Source organism: Lissotriton helveticus, chromosome 4_1 (genome assembly GCF_964261635.1).
Source record: "Lissotriton helveticus chromosome 4_1, aLisHel1.1, whole genome shotgun sequence".
Taxonomy (NCBI): Eukaryota; Metazoa; Chordata; class Amphibia; order Caudata; family Salamandridae; genus Lissotriton; species Lissotriton helveticus.
This window is the reverse complement of record NC_136063.1, coordinates 1,511,882,371-1,511,901,638: the sequence shown is the minus strand read 5'-3', so window position 1 is coordinate 1,511,901,638 and position 19,268 is coordinate 1,511,882,371. Positions and strand designations below refer to the sequence as shown.

Genomic DNA, 19,268 nt, shown 5'->3' with positions numbered 1-19,268 from the left:
GAAGACACAGGCATCGATATTAATGCAGAAGCACAGACAGAGAAGAAGTACTACAGTGAGCCTGATTTGGTTGTTTTTGCATACATTCATTGTTATTTTGAGATTGCTGCTTAGCACATTAATCAAAACGATGCCATGTGTCCTTCATTAAATATTATAGTTGAATGTGCAGGCAAAATATTGCGAGTTTTTTTTATAATGAAATACACTTGCAACAACATCATATCTTCCCGTAGCAGCTCGCACAGGTAAGAGCAGTGGGCGGTGGGTTGGGAGCATGGCGTGGGAGGGTGGGGTGAAAGACAACCGACAACGGAATAAGTAATAGTAAATAAATAAATGAATAAAACTGCTTACTTTGTGCTCGCTGCATATATCCCTGCCCATTGTGCTAGGACCAAATGGTGCCTGGCACAGGATGCATGGGTGTTTGAGGGGACCACATGGTGCCTGGCACAGGATGCATGGGTGTTTGGGGGGCATCACATGTGCCCCCCGGGCCCCATTGCGGAGGCCTGGGTGGGGGAACCGGGTCCTACCTTGGAGCCCCCAAAGTCCTTTTCCTCCTGCCCTCTGCCATGAAAAGGCAAAAGGAAAAGGATATTGAGCAGTCCCCGCCCCTACTATAGAGATTACAGTCCCACTGCTGCACTGATAGGCTCCTTGAGCCCGTCAGAAAAGCAGCAGTTGGTCCCTCCGCCCAATGCCTTTGAGCGCCAGAGCATAATACGGCGGTCGGACCACTTATACGGATGTCGGTGAGCCAGCCACTGACGGCTTGCCAGTGGCAGACCAACTAACATCTGAATAAGGCCCTTCAGTTTTAGTACAATACAATATTGTATATGTTAATGATTATGCCTGAAGATTAGGGAGTTTATCCTAACGAGTTAAAGATAGGAGGGCCATGTACTCTTGGCTACTCTGGAACAATAGTCAGGCCTTTAAGTAAATCAAAATCTGTCGTTTTTAAATAGCATAATATCCCAACAGCAATTAACACAATTTTTGTTTTTCAGCACACACCCCATTTTGCACCCTCAAATGTTAACGAAGATTATACAAAACGCACAACTCAAGTTATTTCCACATGGCACTGTCAACCAGCAGCCTATCTAAAGCAGGGTTTGCTTTTATTTTGACTTCTGCTTTTTTTCTGGATTGTGTAACTCTTCAGCCAACCCGAGGCAGTCTATGTTGCACAGGATCCCACACACTCAACACTGGCTTTAGCATCACGTCGGCCCATCATCAAGAGTGACAGGGAGTGGAACAGAATTTTTTTTCATTCTGATGAATTTCCTAACATTAGCTTCAATTTTGAATTGAATTGAAAATTGCCTCAGGGTACTCTTTAGGCGTTGTGAGCGGAACACCACTGGCATTGTAGGAACTTGACCAGAGCTGGTATTTGCTGAGATAGCACTCTGGGTGAATCCAAATGTGGGGCCACAACTGCTGAAGTTGCATAAAATGGGGCAACAGGGGCCATCTTTGTGTTCACAGGTAGAACTATGGTTGATTATATCAGATCAATGACTGGTATCTTAACAGTAACATCTCCCCTCCTCCCTCACCTCACTTAAATCACCCACAGGCCAGCTTCTTCAGGCTAGTCAAAAGTGGTTGGTGAAGGATGAGGGTCTCGAGAATCTGGCAGGGGACAATAGGGAGATGGGAGGTAGGTGGTTGAGGGGGCATAAAACATGCACTTTTGCGGATTATGGAAAACATTATTAAAGCATTTAAACTGAATTACTGGGTCCAGGACCAAGGGAGAGTGTTGCATGCACAGCATTCATGGAGGCAGCTTGGTGAGCCCATGTACAGGTTGGCACCCAGTTCGCCCATGCGACAGGCTACCACTGACCATGACATTTGTTAAAAACAATGAATACCTCAAGTGCTCTAAAGTTAGTGCAAAAGGAAACGCAGTACATTAAAAAATATATATTTTTTTAAAAATGTATCTTCAAATGTGCTACAATTTCAATTCCAATTCCAATTCCAAGAAGACAATGTATACTAAGCCTGGATCCCCGATGCGTTGAATTATAACAGTATCCACATTTAGTTCACGGGATTTCCATATATCCATGTTGCAGTGTAACTGATGTACCACCACGCCAAACCACTAAATATTTCCCTTCCATCTGTTGCAACAAGTGCCAGAGTCATGACACATTTTATAGCCAAAAAGCAACTAATTTACTATAAAGGCGACCTAGAAAAGGTCTGTCTGAAGGCAATTACAAGATTAGGGTTCTTAAAGTTTCATGCTTATTTTTAAGTTCTGGAAAAGTTCAAAATAAGGTCTTTTTTCGGTGTCTATCAGAGAAACTGCATTTGGGTATGTGTCCAGTCTCTTGGCTGATTTGTTGTCCAATAGGCTTTCAGGTGAATACTCTGACCCCTGATCGTATTGTTGCCCCACTACTGGGAGGTAGTTGTACTTTAAAGATGCATGTTCACTTTTGCAAGCATTTGTGAAACCTTTAATGCTTCCCTGAGAAATGCTGAAGAAGATACATGCATTTGCCTCAGTAACTTCTAGGGAGTTTTCAAAAGCACGAAATCTCCGACACTAATCTGAGGGAAGAGATATTCAAAGGCAATCGTGGGAGCTCAGCCTTAGGACCAAGATTTAATCCTAGACAAAATGTACACTTTCCATTACCCAATTTCTGAATCATACCCTAATGTTTGGCACCAGCCAAACATTGAAGCAATTGATTTAGCTACAATTCATGCTTATGGAAAAGGAAGTGTAGCTACCAATTTTACACACACTTTAATACGATTTTCACATTCCAAAATTCGACAAAAATAAGTGTTTTCTACACCTCAGCAAAAAGGTTCAAATTCAATAGTTTTGTTTGCCTTATTGTTACGCATACCTTTTGTTGAGACATATGGTCGAACAGCTTTAAGAACCACAGGTGGCGTTAGAGTTACTTAAATGTGTTAATTCATATGTCAAACTTTATACCTAACTCAGTTGTATTGTATGGACAAAAAGAATGGATAACGTGTCTTAAGATATGGAAAATAATCAGACAATCATTGCCAGGGAAAATACTGCATTCTTACCGTGAACTCCTCTAGGGTTTGGTAGATTTTCCCCCTGAACTCACAGTAATTCTTCTTCTCCTTGCACTGAGGGCAGCACTGACTAGTGTCTACCTGGATGCAGCGAGGGTGCAGCCTGGGGCACTCTGGTTGTATACAGAGAGGGCCCTCTTCCGTGCACCGACACGGGCAAGCAGAAGGGCCGGGGGTGAAGGTGTCACCAATGGCATAAACAAACCCACTCTCATCTATACAGCCTTTTCCTCTGTAGTCTGGGTAGGCATACTCCTCTGGCGACTCCGGGGTGCCAACAGTTTCTGAAATTGACTCTTCCTCCAAATCCTCTGTCTGAAAACCATCCGCCTGCTCTTGGGCAGGGCGTTCGCCTGCTGGCTCGCTGCTTGGCCCATCCCAAGCCTGTTTCGATTTGTTAGAAAGATCTTTGCTGGTGTCACTCCGGTTCCCAATGGCTTTAAACTCCCTGCTGGTCTCATTACGGCTCACCTCCTTTATTTTGGCTAGTCCAACCTGATTCTGGTTCTGACTGTCCCGGCGGGCCTGGTCGCGCTTGTCCTGGCTAGGCCTGGGCTCCTTGTCTTGAGTCAGCTTCTGAACTGGGAGGGCTGGGCTGCAGAGGGCCACCATCAGACAGCAGGTCACCAGCAAGGAGCCGGACAGGGCTCCAATGGCCATAGCAGTGGAGCTGGGCATTTCCTAGCACTGAATCCCATGAGGGGCAGGAAACTGCATCTCCATCAACACTGAGTCACTAGGTCTATCCGGGAGCCCTGCAGAGAGAAAACAGAAAGGCAAATCAGAGCACAAGTCAGGTATGTCAATTTCTTTGAAGCTGTCTTACCATCAAATTGAACTAGATGGTTGTGGCTTTCCTATACCAGTGTGTAAAACAGTCCCTTGTGTAAGGAGGAAACAGTATTGCAAACACCACACAATTCAATGAAATGGGAGAGGTAGATGTTAGAAAGGTTTGACAACAGTCGCAAGTTAGCAGATAAACTTGGCACATCATTCCAACAATAAGTTTCTGTACAGGTTTCAAACCTGGCCACCCCTTGAAAAGTCACCATTTGTGACGGCACATGTTGGCAGATATGAATATTGGTAAACATAGACCACTGATTAAAAGAAGAAAGTATTTCTACGAGTTAAAAAAATGAACAAACTTTTGGAGGTCTGAAAGGATTTCTACTAGGCGAGACTCCAGTCAGCAAGGGATCAAGACAGTCAGCAAGGGATCAAGACAGAACTGCTTCAAGTGTGCAGCAGCTTGAGAAACCACACACGATTTAGGCTGACCTCCAGTCGCAAATGATGCACCATTGTTTTCATGGGGCTAGCATTTGAAGCCCGCGACATTTCTGCGCTGGTGGAACAGGAATCCTCGGTGGCAAGCAGTGGTGAAACTGCAACAGGAGTAGAGAATATTCCTTTTGAGGAAGTGTCTTTTTTAAGCAAATAATTTCAATATGTGGCTTCTTTGCATGGAGTAACATTTGAAGGCTCTTTTATACTACTGTGACCATGGTGGACAGTTTGTGCTCCGCTGTAAGGTCATAGTGGTGAGCAACAACTTTTCACAATTCCCACCCTTCGTGAAAAGTAGGCAACCCCAGCCAAATGCAGTCACTGTTTCTCTCCGCCTGTACCCCTACACCTCCACACCCACTCAATCCACAAGACCTGACTGAAGCACAATAAGAAATTAGCCACAGCTGCCCAATCAGACTGATCTGCTCCTATTTCTGGCTACATTCTTCACTTCTCTCTAGTAACCATGGTGGAAAATTGTGATCTTAGTTTTTGATGGTGGGAGGTGAGTGAGGGTCACACCACCAGATTATATTTTCAGTATAAGAGATAATAGAGCTGAGGCAGGGTTATGGAGATATAATGTATTTTTGGATTGTAGGGTTGATAATGGGCAATGGGAATATTACCAGGAGACAGACTGTATTGTGGATTGTTACGGTTAGACGGAGTTGCAAGGGCCTTGCGTGGCATGAGTGTGCTTTCTCTCCTTAGATCCTTATACTTCCATGTTTTCTGCTATCCCAGTTGCTCTTTCTTCCTTGTCAAGTGAGGAAAGTCATTTGCTTTCTCAATGACAACGGAAATTGTTTTGGAATATCAGCCATTTCCTGATATTCCCTGGACTTGTATCAGAATCGTATATATATGCTTGCACTTAGGCATACGGCTTCAATCTTCGCAGCTCATTTTCAGGCAGATCCTAAATTTAAGAAAGCTTGCTTGGGTCATGTGGCTTCTCAATTCGCGTCATAGCACCTTGTCATTTGTTTCCTCTGAGTCTCCATTCTGCGCCTTCCTTGCTATCCTTTTGAGAAGCCTTGAAGACCTGACTCTTCTTTGATTCCTGTTGTGTGGTGCCTCCTACTCAAGCGCCAAGAAACCATACCAGGCATACTTGATATTGAATCAAATAATACAAACAGTAGGACGGTGAAATGAGTCGAGGGTGGGACTTTTCTCTCTTTTAGGGGAAGGGAGTCAAGGACCATGGGGCGGGGTGTGGCGGGAAAGCTTTGGTGAAACATGTTTACTCTTACAGGCAGCTGTTTGTTTGTGTGTTTTTTTTAATACATTTGTACCTAGAGAGAAGCAAGGAACAGGTATGATAAGCCCTGGCATTGTGGCTAAAGCCGATGACTTTGGAACTGAGGAACCAGGTTTGATCCCAGTCTTGGCTCATCATTCAGTGAATCTGGGCACATCACTTAATCTCCCAGTGCCTAAAAGAATCTGTAACTGGTGCTCATGTAAATCGCTCTAATGTACTGCGGGTAAGTTTGCGCTACATAAAACAAAAAATACACATGCAAAATTATCATTTGGTAATGAGGTCACCTCTAGGTCCTTGTTTAACTCTCCCTCCCCCATGGAGCATTACTGTAAATAATGTGGCAGGTTCAGTGACACAGGCCCTCAATTGTGGGTACATTTAAGCCCCTAACCTGGGTATGGTGGAGCCATGTTGCTTGCTTACCTTAGGATCATTGACATCCCGGCTACTCCACTGCCTACCATGCACCAATCATGTCCCATGCTGCTACTTCAGTGGGGAGGAATGGATGCAGAGAAATCTCGTTTTACAATCTATATTACAAATGGAGTTCACCTATTTGGGGATAACTTTAAGTAGGAAAGTGAATTGGAAGCCCCAGATAGACAGGCTAGCTTTAAAACACGCTCAGTTGGCAGGAGCCCTCATAAAAGAGCAGAGGCTCTCATTCACTAAACCATTGGCCCCCGCCCTCAAGATATATAACTCCAAAGTCATCACCTCAACTTTATATGGAGAAGAATTATGGGGTTTTGACATCCTAACATCACTGGCCAAGGCTCAGAACAAATTTGTCAGAGGCACCACAGGTCTCCAACAATCAACACCACTGCTACCTCTATATTTGGATCTGGGTTGTCCACGTCTTGAGGACTTGGCTCGTTACAGGCCAATAGCATTCTGGAGAAGGCTCTGGGTTACCCGGGAGCTCTCTATCTATGCTAAACCCCTTCTGGTTTTTAGGGGGTAGGATGCAAAAGTAAGATCAAATCGTTGCAGAACATAAAAAATACTCTAAGTCAAATGGGGATGAGCTCTTTGTGGGAAAACCCAGAAGCTAATCCATTCCAGTTGAAAAAGGAGCTAAAGGCAGCTTACTGGAACATGATCAAGCTCAAGCACTTTTCATCTGCCACACGGCCAAACTTGACTAGAAATATGGGTTAAACGAGTAGACATAGAATGGAGCATATTTAGTGACCATAACCCTCTTGTGTTAGCCCTAACAGGCCCAACCACCAAAATTGTCCCACGAGGGGTCGGCTCTGTAGAGAAGGCAACAGACCAGGGGAGGAGACTCAGATGGGCCAAAATAGATGGGGACACCTTTTATAAATCCCTAATAATTACAGGGGCAGATGCACTTAATGCATGCCTCAATCCCACCACTGAGGGGGCCGCTGTGGTAATTGCCTTCGTGGAGATGGCTCATCTCATCGAAGGATTATTACAGTCCCCTATGATCAGGACCCTTACCCCTACCCCTAGATGGTTTGACAAAGAGTGTTCACAGGCACACAAAGAGCTGAAAGCTAGCCTAAAATTAACACCTAGAGATAAGTCACATATCGCTCAATGTAGGCTGGCATACAAGAAGGCACAAAAAAAACGTAAACTTAGCCTGCAAACCCAGGCCTGGGAGGACCTAAGGGAGGCGGCAGACAGAAGGGATTCGACCGAGTTTTGGAAAATTATAAATAAACCGTGTTTCCGGGACTCAAACACCCCACAGATTTCTAGCACCATTCTGCCCGATCAATGGTATTCCCACTTTAAAAATCTATATAATCACACGGGTGAAACCAATAATGACGAGGGGTATGGGCTTAGTTGTGGAAGGGGCTATTTTAGGCCTATCCAAAAATAAAGCTCCCGGCCCTGATGGCATACCTCCCGATTTATATCTCAGTAAAGTGGAGTTGTGGGCTCCTATTCTTGCGAGGGTTCTGAACGCGGCAGCGGAATTTGGTCTCCCGCGCTCTTGGTCCTCTGCGACAATAGTCCCGATATACAAAAAAGGGAACAGGGATGACCCCCAATGCTATCGCCCGATATCCTTGATTGATGTCACGGCGAAGGTGCTGGGGCGTGTCATCCTAAATCGCCTCACAGAATGGGCAGATACCCACGAGATAATAACGGACTCCCAATATGGGTTCAGGGAGGGAAGGTCTACCACCGACCAATGCTTGAACCTCTACTTGCTGATCGCCAAGTACACCATAGCCAGCAAGGAGGCGGTTTACTTGGGGTTCATGGACCTCTCCGCGGCATTCGATCACGTGAACAGATAGGCCCTGATGATAAACCTTAGGGTGGACCAGGAACTAGTTAACATCCTTAAAGCCTTACATTCGAACACCACTGCCTCGGTCCGTTTCAATACAGAGGGAGGCAGGACCTCCCCATTCCCATGTAATAGTGGCGTGCGGCAGGGCTGCATCCTAGCGCCTTTTTTATTCTCCCTTTACATTAATAATCTAAATAGTGAATTATGTAAACTAGGAGTAGACTGCCCGCAAGTAGGCAGCCGCCTAGTTCCCGTCCTGCTCTACGCGGACGACGCGGTGCTGCTAGCCCGAACACCGAGGCGGCTTCAGAGGCTGATTGATGGATTTGTCACCTTCATGAACACGCTTGATTTATCGGCTAATCTGGACAAATCCTATGTTATGCTGGCGGGGGCCAGACCAAACAAGAAGTTCACCTATAAAATAGGCACCCATATAATAGGACAGGTTCAGTCCTCCTATTTAGGTTTACTATTTGATGGGCTGCTAAAGTTCAGACTCCTTGTGGATAAACACTGCTCCAAACTGGTGGCCACAACGGGAGCTATAATGGGCTATGGTCGCAGGTTGGGCAGATGGTCTCCGGAGCAGATTTTGAATCTGTATAGATCAATTTGCTGCGCCAAAACAACCTACGGGGCAGAAGTTTGGGGCTTTGTTAATATCCAACAGATACAGGTGGAGGAAAATACATTTTTTAGAAGGATCCTGAAAGTTCCACACAGTACTCCTGCTTAAATCATACACGAAGAACTTGGAGAAGCCTACATTGGAGACAAAATCAAGGTCAGGCCACTCTTGGCCTGGGTGAATATTTGGTCTAACCCGGAGGCTGACCTCAGCAGACAAATTATCACAGACTGTCTGAAAAGGGACAAAGGGAGATGTATCCCCTGGTTAAAATATGTAAAGGGCACACTAGAGGGTATCGGTTACAAGGACCTCTTTTCCAATCCCGAAACAATTACATCTCTGGATAAATTAAGAGTTAAGAAGATGTATGGGGAATGGATAACTCTAAGTAGGGTGACATCCGAAGAAAGCAAACATACAGTCGCTGCTTACAGTCTAGTGAAAAGCGAGAGCGGAATGGAACCCTACCTCTCACTGACCTATAATGCACAGGACAGATTTTTTATGACCCGTTTAAGGTTCAACCTTTTACACCATTTACTGGCGGACCCACTAGGTTTTACATCAACGGTTGAACAGAAGGGTACCTGCGGCTGCGACAATAGGTCTCCACAGGATACCCTTCATTTGTACTATTATGTCCATTTTATAGACCCAGGCGAAAGTACCTTGTCGGAATCCTGAAAAGAGTAAAGCTCAAACACGCTAAAGTGGCTTTATTGTTCCTGCAAAAGGCTAACGATGTACATACACTGTTTTGCATTACGAATTTTATTAGAATGTTGGTCAGGATTAGGAATTCGCGTGGGAGGAGCTGATTTTTATTCCTGTTAATCAAGTCATCCTTGAAAAATGAAATATTATGAATTGTAATGCTTTGAAGGTTTTATTGTTTTTATGTACTTTTATGGTATTTTTCAAATGCCGAATATAGGAATTTGACTTGACTTGACTTGACTAGAGATTTTCTGATGCAGAAACAGGAATCTGTGTTTGAGCCTTACTGGGACACCATCTTAGGACCACTAGATAGGAAACTCTACCACCAGTTCAGGGTGGGTTCCCTTCCAACCAACACTTTTAAAAATAGATGGCTAACGCCCATGTCCGATCTGTGCGACTTTTGCAGAGATCAGACTGAATCTGTAGCTCATGTTTTATTTGTATGTCCTGCCTACAAGCTTCCCAGGTCTAAATGGCTCAAACCCATCTGTATGATCATGGGCATCAGATCTGCCATGGGAACGTTAAGAATTATGCAGACCTCCACTCAGGAGTTTATTGTTATCGCCATGGCTAAATTCCTAAATTGGGTTTGGGTAATCCGAGCCAAAAGATATAGGGAACCTCCATCAGACCCATAATTACTTAGCAGCTAAGTAACTAACGTGTAGCTGTTATGAGTTGATGGCTGGGCTGACAAATTTTACTCTTTCTAATATCATTTTGATAGACAATAGTGAATTTTATTGTTTATTATAACACTTTTATCTCAAGACAAACGTTTAGTTAATTATAACGTTTATATCTTAAGCTAAATGTCTACTTTTATGTATTTGACACTGTGGTCCATTTATGTAACAGTATCTGTTTGGAAGCAACCTTTGAGCTTCTCTCTCTGTCTTAAAGTCTCTCAAATATTGATTGTACAGTCTTTTATGATTATTTTAATCGAAATAAAGACATAATGAACTGAATTGAACTGCAAATGGAAATCTCCCCAGGACCTCTTCGAGAGGACAACAAGAGGTGGCAATGACATCGCCTTGCTACCTGTGGTGAATCTGAGGAGCCTTTAAATTGAAATCCGTTATAAGACCCTCGTTGGCTTTATCCCTCCTCCCCTCCTGACGTACAGGGCAATAAACAGATGGGTGAGAAGCCCTCCTTACCTACGGTGGCCCCATGTGGGCAGCTACCATCTGTAGAGAGCCATCCGGGCTCTCACATACATTGTATCCTTACACGCACGCACGCACACGCAACCTTGGGGCGGGCTCGCCCCTCGGTATAAATAAACAAGCGGAAGACCGCTCGGGGTCTTTCCGGCTGAGCGCAAGCAAGTGTTGGTGTAGTTATTCAGTGCATATACACACACGTGGTAGGCCCAGCCTCACCACTCTACATTGGCGACGAGGCCGGTGTACCTGGACCCGCGTGTGTCTGCCTCGCGCGGCGGTGCCTGCCGCTGTGCTGCTCTGGCCCCGTGCGCCTGAGACCCGCCCACGCGTCTCCCGTGAGGGTGCGCCTTCGGCTGGCGGGACTCGGGACCGGCGGAAGCTGACGTGCGGCTGGGTGAAGGTCCTGCGGGTGAGTGCTCATCTGCCCCGCTTGCGCGGCCCCTGCCTTCCGCACTCCGCCTGCCACCGCGGAGGAGGCGCGCCTGCTGACTGCAGGCCCGGCGAGCGCCACGTGACGACCCGCCCTGGGCCCGCCCTCGCTCTTCGGAGCTGCCGCGCATGAGGCGCCCTTGCAGAGGCGCGCGCTAGGCACGACGCCGGGCCCCTCCTGCTGTGCTCCTGCCCTCGTGGGGCGAAGGGACGTTCTCACGGACTGTGAGTCAATTAATGGGAACATTTGAAGGTGTCAGCACGCTCAAAAAAAAAAAAAAAAAAAAATCAATTAAGGAAAAAGGCAACAAGCATTGGCACTTGCAACAAGGCATCTCCATTCACATTGGCTCCCACAAGGCCGTGCATCATTGTCCTTGCCGCCACAGCTGGTCCCTGGGGTCCTATCCATCGCCACTGCTGACTCTTCCCGCGTCACGCCCTAAGGCGCCTCGAAACGCTGCGTGGCCTGCGCCCCTGCCCTGCGCCTCACGCCGCCGCCATCCCGGAAAGCACCAGCAAGGCCAGAGTGACGCCTCGCCATGAACAACGGCGCTCCAGGAGCGGTCCAAGACGGGGCTGGCCAGCCCCCCCAGCAGCAGCCAGCTGCGCCCGCCGCTCAACCACAGGCTCAAGCACAGGCCGGAGCAGGCGCCCCTGCAGGTCCTCACGCACCCGCGCCCCATGCGCATCAGCACGCCGGCGTAGCACCCATACCGCCATTCAGCGAATCAGCAGACCCGGCAACGGCGGCCGTCCGCTGGAGAGCATGGGTCGGACGCCTCAATCTGTACTTCAGGGGCACAAGAGAAACCGACGGTACGGTGAAGAGGTCGCTCCTCATTCTCTATGGGGGTCAAGAGATCTATGACTTATTTGAATCGCTCCCGAACACTGGAGCCGAGGACAACTATGACGCCGCAGTCGCGGCCCTCAACGCGCACTTTGACCCTCAGTTGAACAATGATTTTGAAAAATTCAAATTCAAGCGCGCATGGCAGCTGGACTCCGAGTCAGTCGACATGTACTACACTCGACTCCGACGGCTCGCGAGCACGTGTCCCTTCATCAACCCTCGCGACGAAATCAGGGACCAGATCATCGTCGGCTGCAAATCTAAGTTGCTGAGAAAGCTGATCCTCCGACAGCCGGGGATCACCTTAGACGAGATCCTCATCCTGGCAAGGTCGCACGAGTTGTCGGATGCCCGGGCGGAGGAGATGGAGGTCGCGCTGCGCACCCCGGTGATCGCCCCGTCTGGGGCAAGGGCCCCGGCCATCAAGGAAGAGCGAGTGGAGGTGATCCAAAGAAGATTCCCGCCAGCAAGGCTGCGGGGTGGCCCGCCAAGGGACAGCCAGTGCGGGTACTGTGGTGTGGACCATCCTTCCACGGCCACGTGTGGTGCCAAAGGCAAGACGTGCCTCAAGTGTGGGCGCATGAATCACTTCGCTGCTGTCTGCCGGGGAGGGAAGTTCCGGGCAGCAGGCCCGCGCGCCAGAACAGTGACCCAACGAGTCCGACAGCTGTCTCTTGACCAGGAGAGACCCCCTCCCGACACGGAGGCTCAAGACCGCCGGCCCAGATATGAGGACGACGAAGACGATGAGGTGTATGTCATCTCCTACGTGAGCAGGGCATCCACGAAAAGGCGACCGCCTCCAATGTGTTCCGTCTCAGTGGACGGGACGAGTGTCAACGCGCTGATAGACACCGGGGCGTCCGTGAACGTCATGGACTCGGACCAGTATGAGCGCATGTCCCCAAAGCCGACGCTAGCACCGTCCGCGGCACGCATCTACACCTATGGCGGGACAGAGCCCATGCCTCTTCGTGGAGTGATTCAAACCACAGTAGTCAACGGAGAATATTCGACTGTGACCAGATTCCACATCACCGAGGGCAAGAAAGGCACCCTCCTGAGCTGCCACACAGCAGAGGATCTGGGACTGGTGTTTTTCGCCAACCAAGTACACCAGGCTCACGCTGACTTCATGTTAAAGGACTTCCCAGAACTGTTCAAAGGCCTCGGCAAGCTCAAGGGTAAAAAGTTTAAGCTACACATTGATGCGACGGTGAAACCTGTCGCTCTCAGACACCGGCGAGTACCGTTCAACCTCAGGCCCCAAGTTGAGGAAGAGCTTCGCAAGCTTGAGGAGTTGGGAGTGATCGAGAAAGTGTCGGGCCCGACACCCTGGGTCTCGCCCCTGGTGGTTGCCCCAAAACCGAAGCAGCCGGGAGCCATACGTCTGTGCGTGGACATGAGGCTCCCCAACACCGCTGTCAAGCGCGAACGACACATCACCCCCACTATGGACGATATTATAGCTGACCTCAACGGGGCGAAATGGTTTTCCAAATTAGACCTCAACTCCGGATATCACCAGCTGGAGCTAGAGCCGGCTAGCAGGTACATCACCACGTTTTCGACGCACGTGGGGCTGCGTCGCTACACTCGGCTCAGTTTTGGCGTCTCGTCGGCCGCCGAGGTCTTCCAGAACGCCATTCGCGAGGTGCTCTCCGGACTAAAAGGGGTGATCAACCTGAGTGATGACATCCTAGTTTACTCAACGACCCTAGAGGAGCATCACGCCAACTTGAGGGCGACTCTGCAGAGACTCGCCGATAGCGGCCTCACCCTCCACCGCGCTAAATGTGCCTTCTATCAGGAGTCAGTGGACTTCTTTGGATATATCTTTACGAGGGAAGGCCTTAAAGTCGACCCTAAGAAGGCCGAAGCCATCAAAGCGGCCAGCACGCCTAGAAGTCAAACAGAAGTCCGCAGTTTTCTGGGCATGGCCACGTACTGTGGCCGGTTTATCCCGAACCTGGCCGACTTAGCGGAGCCTCTCCGTGCCCTCACCCGTGCTGATCAGAAATGGGACTGGACTGCTGCTGCACACAAGGCGTTCCAAGCCGTCAAGGCCAGTCTGCTTGACAATACCGTCATGGCCTACTTCCAGCCACGGAGACGGACCGAGTTGATAGTCGATGCCAGCCCAGTGGGATTGGGAGCCGTGCTGCTGCAGGAGTATGGGCCGGAAGAGTGGAAGCCTGTCGCCTATGCCAGCAAGGCCCTGTCCGACACGGAGACCAGGTATGCCCAAATTGAAAGGGAGGCGCTGGCCATCAAGTGGGCATGCCAGCACTTTCACCTCTATCTCTGTGGACAGGACTTCACGGTGGTCACAGACCATAAACCCCTGTTGCCCCTCTTTGCGGGGACATCCCGGCTTGCTCCCCCACGCATCGTGAGGTGGGCTGTCCAGCTGCAGGGTTACCGGTTCAAGGTGGTGTTCAGGCCAGGAGCACACAACCCTGCCGACTACTTGTCGCGTCATCCGGATGTCACACCCCCACCGGCCCTCGATGCTGAAGGAGATGAAGTGGAGGAGATAGTGCACATGGTCACCCTAGCGGCGTGCCCCGAGAACATGTCGCTCCAGGAAATTAGCGACGCCACTGCGACGGACGAGACCCTGGCGAAGGTTAGGGAGGCACTCGAAGGAAATCGTTGGGCCCATTTCCTTGATGGCGCTTCGTGCCTCCGGCCGGAGGTGCGTCATGCCAGGCAGCAGCTGTGGCAGATACGGAGTGAACTTAGCGTCGGAGATGAGGGGGTGGTGCTGCGTGGGCACCTCATCGTCATGCCCGAAAGCCTCCAGCAACGAGCCCTGAGCCTGGCTCACGTGGGACACCAAGGGATGGCAAAGACCAAGGCCCGCCTGAGGAGCAAGGTGTGGTTTCCCGCGATGGACAGCCAGGTGGAAGCCATGATACAGGCCTGCCACGCATGCACGATCACGGGCGGAGACCCTGCCCCAGCGCCCGTGCTCACGGAAGAAGCGCCCCAGGCCCCGTGGGCTCAACTCAGCATAGACTTTGGCAGTTTTCCAGACGGGCGGCACATGCTAGTGCTGGTGGACTCTTTTTCCAAATTCCCAGTTGTGGAAGTCATCGCATCCACTGCGTTCCCGCAGGTCAAGAAAGTCCTAAACCGAGTGTTTGCTACGATGGGGCTTCCTGAAGAAATCAAGTCCGATAATGGGCCCCCCTTTCAAGGGAGAGAGTTTCAGGCTTACTTGGAGGCTCTCCGGATCAAACATCGGAAAATCACACCCCTGTGGCCTCAAGCCAACGGGGAAGTCGAGAGGTTGATGCGGACATTAAACAGAGCGCTGCGGATTGCGGTGGATAATGGCGAAGACCCGGAGGCCGCCCTGGACGACTTCCTTGGAGCCTATCGGCAGACACCCCACTCAACGACAAAGTGTGCTCCCTCTCATGTTCTGTTCAAGCGAGCTCCAAGGGATGGCATTCCCACTGTCAACACGTGGGTGCCGGGAGAAAGGGACGCTGAGGCCATACAGGCCCGGCGACAGGCCACCAACATCAAAGCAAGCGCACATCGGCATGCCAAAGAACCAGCCCTCCGGCAGGGGGACACTGTCGTTGTCAAGGATCGCCATCCTGGGTGGAAGTTTCGGACTCCTTTTGAGCCAGAAGTGTGGACAGTGGAGCGAGTGCAAGGGACTATGATTACAGCTAGGAGGAATGGCCAAACCGTGACGAGGAATGCCTCATGTTTCAAGAAGGTACTGGACAATGTCAATGTGCGTCAACGGACCGAGGGAATGGAACATGGAGACCAAGAAAACATGGACTTTGATAATTGTTCTGATCCAACTCCTACTCTGCCGCGAATGGCCACCCCACCAAGGCCAGTGTCACCAGGCCCTGCGGCCGGGAGGAGTCAGCCAAGGGTCGAGGATGCGAGCGAGGGTCCGAGGACAACCCCGGCTGGGGTTGTCGAACTACCTCGGACCCAGGATCGTCGCTACAACCTGCGGCCCAATCCTAGGCCGAGTCAACGGTTGTTGGACTTTGCTTGTTCGTCTCCATGAGTAAGAGACTATGAATGTGCCTGCAGAAAGAGACTAAAATAAAGGAGGGATGTAGAGAGCCATCCGGGCTCTCACATACATTGTATCCTTACACGCACGCACGCACACGCAACCTTGGGGCGGGCTCGCCCCTCGGTATAAATAAACAAGCGGAAGACCGCTCGGGGTCTTTCCGGCTGAGCGCAAGCAAGTGTTGGTGTAGTTATTCAGTGCATATACACACACGTGGTAGGCCCAGCCTCACCACTCTACACCATCCTGTCTACCAGGAGAGCACCACAGGTATCCTGTATCCTCTGTGTCGCCCTGCGGGCGGCATCTCCAGCTTCACACTAACGTGATCTGGAAGAACACACGAGTTGTAAAACCTCTGTTTGCCATTCACCGATGTGCCACATGTTTTTGTTGCTCTTCAGGCGCAGCATGTTGCTTCTGCAAACAGGGCCAGAGAGAGCTGCAGGAACTCAAGGGGTGTAGCAGCAACGGTGGGGGGGGGGGGGTAGAAGGGCAGCAGGGGCACCTGCGTGTTTCCTTTCCAAAGCTCTCTCACAGCGTAGGTTATCAGCCTTGTCCTTGCAGACAGGGTGGGATAGGCTGGTATGGAAAAGGGGTCTCACAGCATGCAGCACATGCGGGAAGGTGGGATGGGCGTCACCGGAAGTGGTTTGTTACCATCACCGTAGGTCTCCATTGTGGCCGAGGTGAAATGCAAATACAAGCAGATGATCAATGGCATGGTATTCAGCTACACTAATAGCAAAGACAAGGCATCGATTATGTGACAGGCCTAACTTCCAACTGTAAATGCAAAAATATACAATAATAAAGATGAGACTCGTCCCAGATTGAAATTTCGAGCTATCCCATTGCAAGAGCCTCCGGTGAATTGCTGCTGGGAATAATAAACACGCACAAGATTATTACTGTGTGTTGACTAGGAGTAGTCTGTGTCCTTTGCGGTGCCGGGATCTGCCTGTGTGTCTCTAACAAGGCACGGCGCGCGTGAGTCTGGGCGCCTCACGCTGTGCCATCTCCCCACTCCAACCACTTCCCATCCTGTTCACGTTTTCTCTTTTGCAAATCAGTCTAGTGGAGTGGAAAAAAGCATGACAACTCTTGTCACTGTCAGTGTGATGCGCAGCCTCGGCTCAGAAGGGGCTGCTGTGAGCCGAGGGGGTGTTGTCCGTCAGAAAACGTGAACAGAAAATAACGAGCACTAGTGAAGTAACCGAAATGGAGGGGGTCGCTAGTTGTCGGGTGACATTCTCGCTGACAGGCCATTTCTAAAACGCAGCGCGCTGTCATAATCATTCTAACTGTACAGCACCAGCGATAGTACTTACAAGACATAGTAATTATCCTCTGGAGCTATCAAATGTAAAAACAAAAAAACCTTACAGGAGTGTGCGTCATCTCAACTACTCCGGATAACGTGTGCTGTAAAATCATTCACCCACTCGCATGTCACGTATGTACAGGACAACTAATTCCCACGAAAAGTAGCTTTTATACAGAAATTGAGAAAACACTCAAAAACTTACATCCAAGCACGTCAAAGGGCGAATTGTTTCCATGCTAAAGCAAACCACAAATTCGACAACGCTTTACAGACAGCCGCTGCTTCCACGGGTTTCCCATTGTCTTTCCTTTTTTAAAATACACTGGAAACAGGAACCGGCAGAAACGCGATATTGGTGGGTCCCCTGAAGACTCCCGTCAGTGCCAGGTGTATTGGTAGCGCAATGGCAGTCTGCCCTGTGAAGCAGTGTGCGTTGTCTTCCAGGTCTGTCCCGCTCTGATCCCTTCAGACGTGCTCCAGACTTGTAGCTCCCCGCGATCCTTGGCTGCAGGATGACAACGAGGTTCGTGGATCCGATGTGCAAAGTGCGGGCAGGTCAGCCAGAAAGAAGGAAAGGCAAGGAAGACACACGCACAGCCACCTCTGACTTGCGCGGCAGCTGCTGCCCCGGCCCCTCCTTCCACCGTAAAAAACGCACTCTAAAAAGTGGTAAATATTTCTAACATTTCGTGGGGGAAATCCAGTTACAAAATAGAGAATGTCATTGAATCAGCAGTGCGGGTTTGAGCGCTATTATGCAGCATGTTGGGGAAGTAGTTTTACTTGTCCACGAGAGCCGATGTGCAGAATAGCCCGATATCCTTTTCTCTCGCTGCAGCTTTTCAGAATTCTAGAGGCAATAGGAGGATAGAGGGCAGAGGCGCTACGTCTGCGCTACGGCGACCAGGAAAGCGCAGAGTTAAACAGCCGTCTGACAATCAGTCTGCGCACTCCGAGAAGACGAGACAGGAATGAATTAGACCGCGGAGGCCAGAAGGGGAGCTGCAGATCACGGAACAGCCTGTACTGCGTGCCAGCCTGCCTCCCAGCTCCAATGTCCCACGTTTACTGTGATTTTCTTGTTATCTGTCCTCATGCCTGCGCTGCCTGTATTCCTCCCTTGGTTCTGCTGCTACTGTCACGCTGGCTAACGAGCAGAGCTGTTGATTGTGGAAGTAGAGAACCGGGTTCGTAGTACACAGCCCAGCATCCCGTGAGCCCGGTCAATCACTTATTGTCCCCGTGTTTAGCAACATCTGTACAATAATGTAGCTCTTACAAAAAGCGCTCCAATCTCGTTGGGGAAATTTCGCACAAAAAAATCACACAACCTACTGCTTTGGCAAAGCCAATATATCTGGTTTTACCTTTGTCATGAGTAGAATATTAAAAAAGCCTTTTTTGGCTTAGAAAAATACCCCAAAAACCGATTGAATGAGTAGTGTATTTTTGAGATGTATAGTAGTCCAAAAATACATTACATTGCAAGTACTGTATAGGAGATAGAAGTATACATCAAATAGTCCAGAGCATGAGGTCAGAGAGTAATAGTTCAGTTACTTACTGGTAAACTTCATTCGCCAGAATTGTAGTCCTCCTTGTTCCACTCGTTACAGTTTGAGGTGCTGCCTCTGCCAGAGAGAATCATGGCAATTAGGAGCAAAGTTACCTTTTTTTCCTTAAGTTTCTTCATTGTTTACAACACTCCCCAAAAATCTCCTCACCCATGCACCACTTGCTCTACCTCTCAATTAGTTTTATTGGAGGTGCAAAGAATGAGGAAGAGGAGGGTTTTGGACTGGGACGAGAAGGACTACAAATCGGGGTAATGAAGATTACTGGTAAGTAATTGAATCACTACTCCACCACCTCCGCTCTCCTTGTCACATACCTTACAGTTTAATGATTTATCAAGTTAAAAAGAAAATTGCACCAATATATGCTGCCAAAAATAATTTAATAATATTGAGTTACTTCATTGCTGACTTTAAAACAGTAGACCCTAAATTATCATCAGATAAATCCGATAAATCGAGTCTGGAGTATTTAACAAATTTATGGTGTGATGTCTAGGTCGCCGCCCTACACATTTACTGAAAAGAG

At 49.2% G+C, this 19,268-nt stretch overlaps 1 protein-coding gene across 1 annotated transcript in view; it reads right to left on the bottom strand.

Annotated features, from left to right (window-relative positions):
- VWC2 (von Willebrand factor C domain containing 2) overlaps window positions 1-18,015 on the bottom strand; it is a 690,185-nt gene extending 672,170 nt beyond the window's left edge. The window contains exons 1-2 of the mRNA XM_078685832.1: window positions 17,368-18,015; window positions 3,091-3,857 (exon numbers count right to left, since the gene is read on the bottom strand). Coding sequence (XP_078541958.1) covers window positions 3,091-3,780 — 690 coding nt within the window. The 5' untranslated portion in view covers window positions 3,781-3,857; window positions 17,368-18,015. The remainder of the gene's footprint in view (window positions 1-3,090; window positions 3,858-17,367) is intronic.
- Window positions 18,016-19,268: the final 1,253 nt, after the last annotated feature.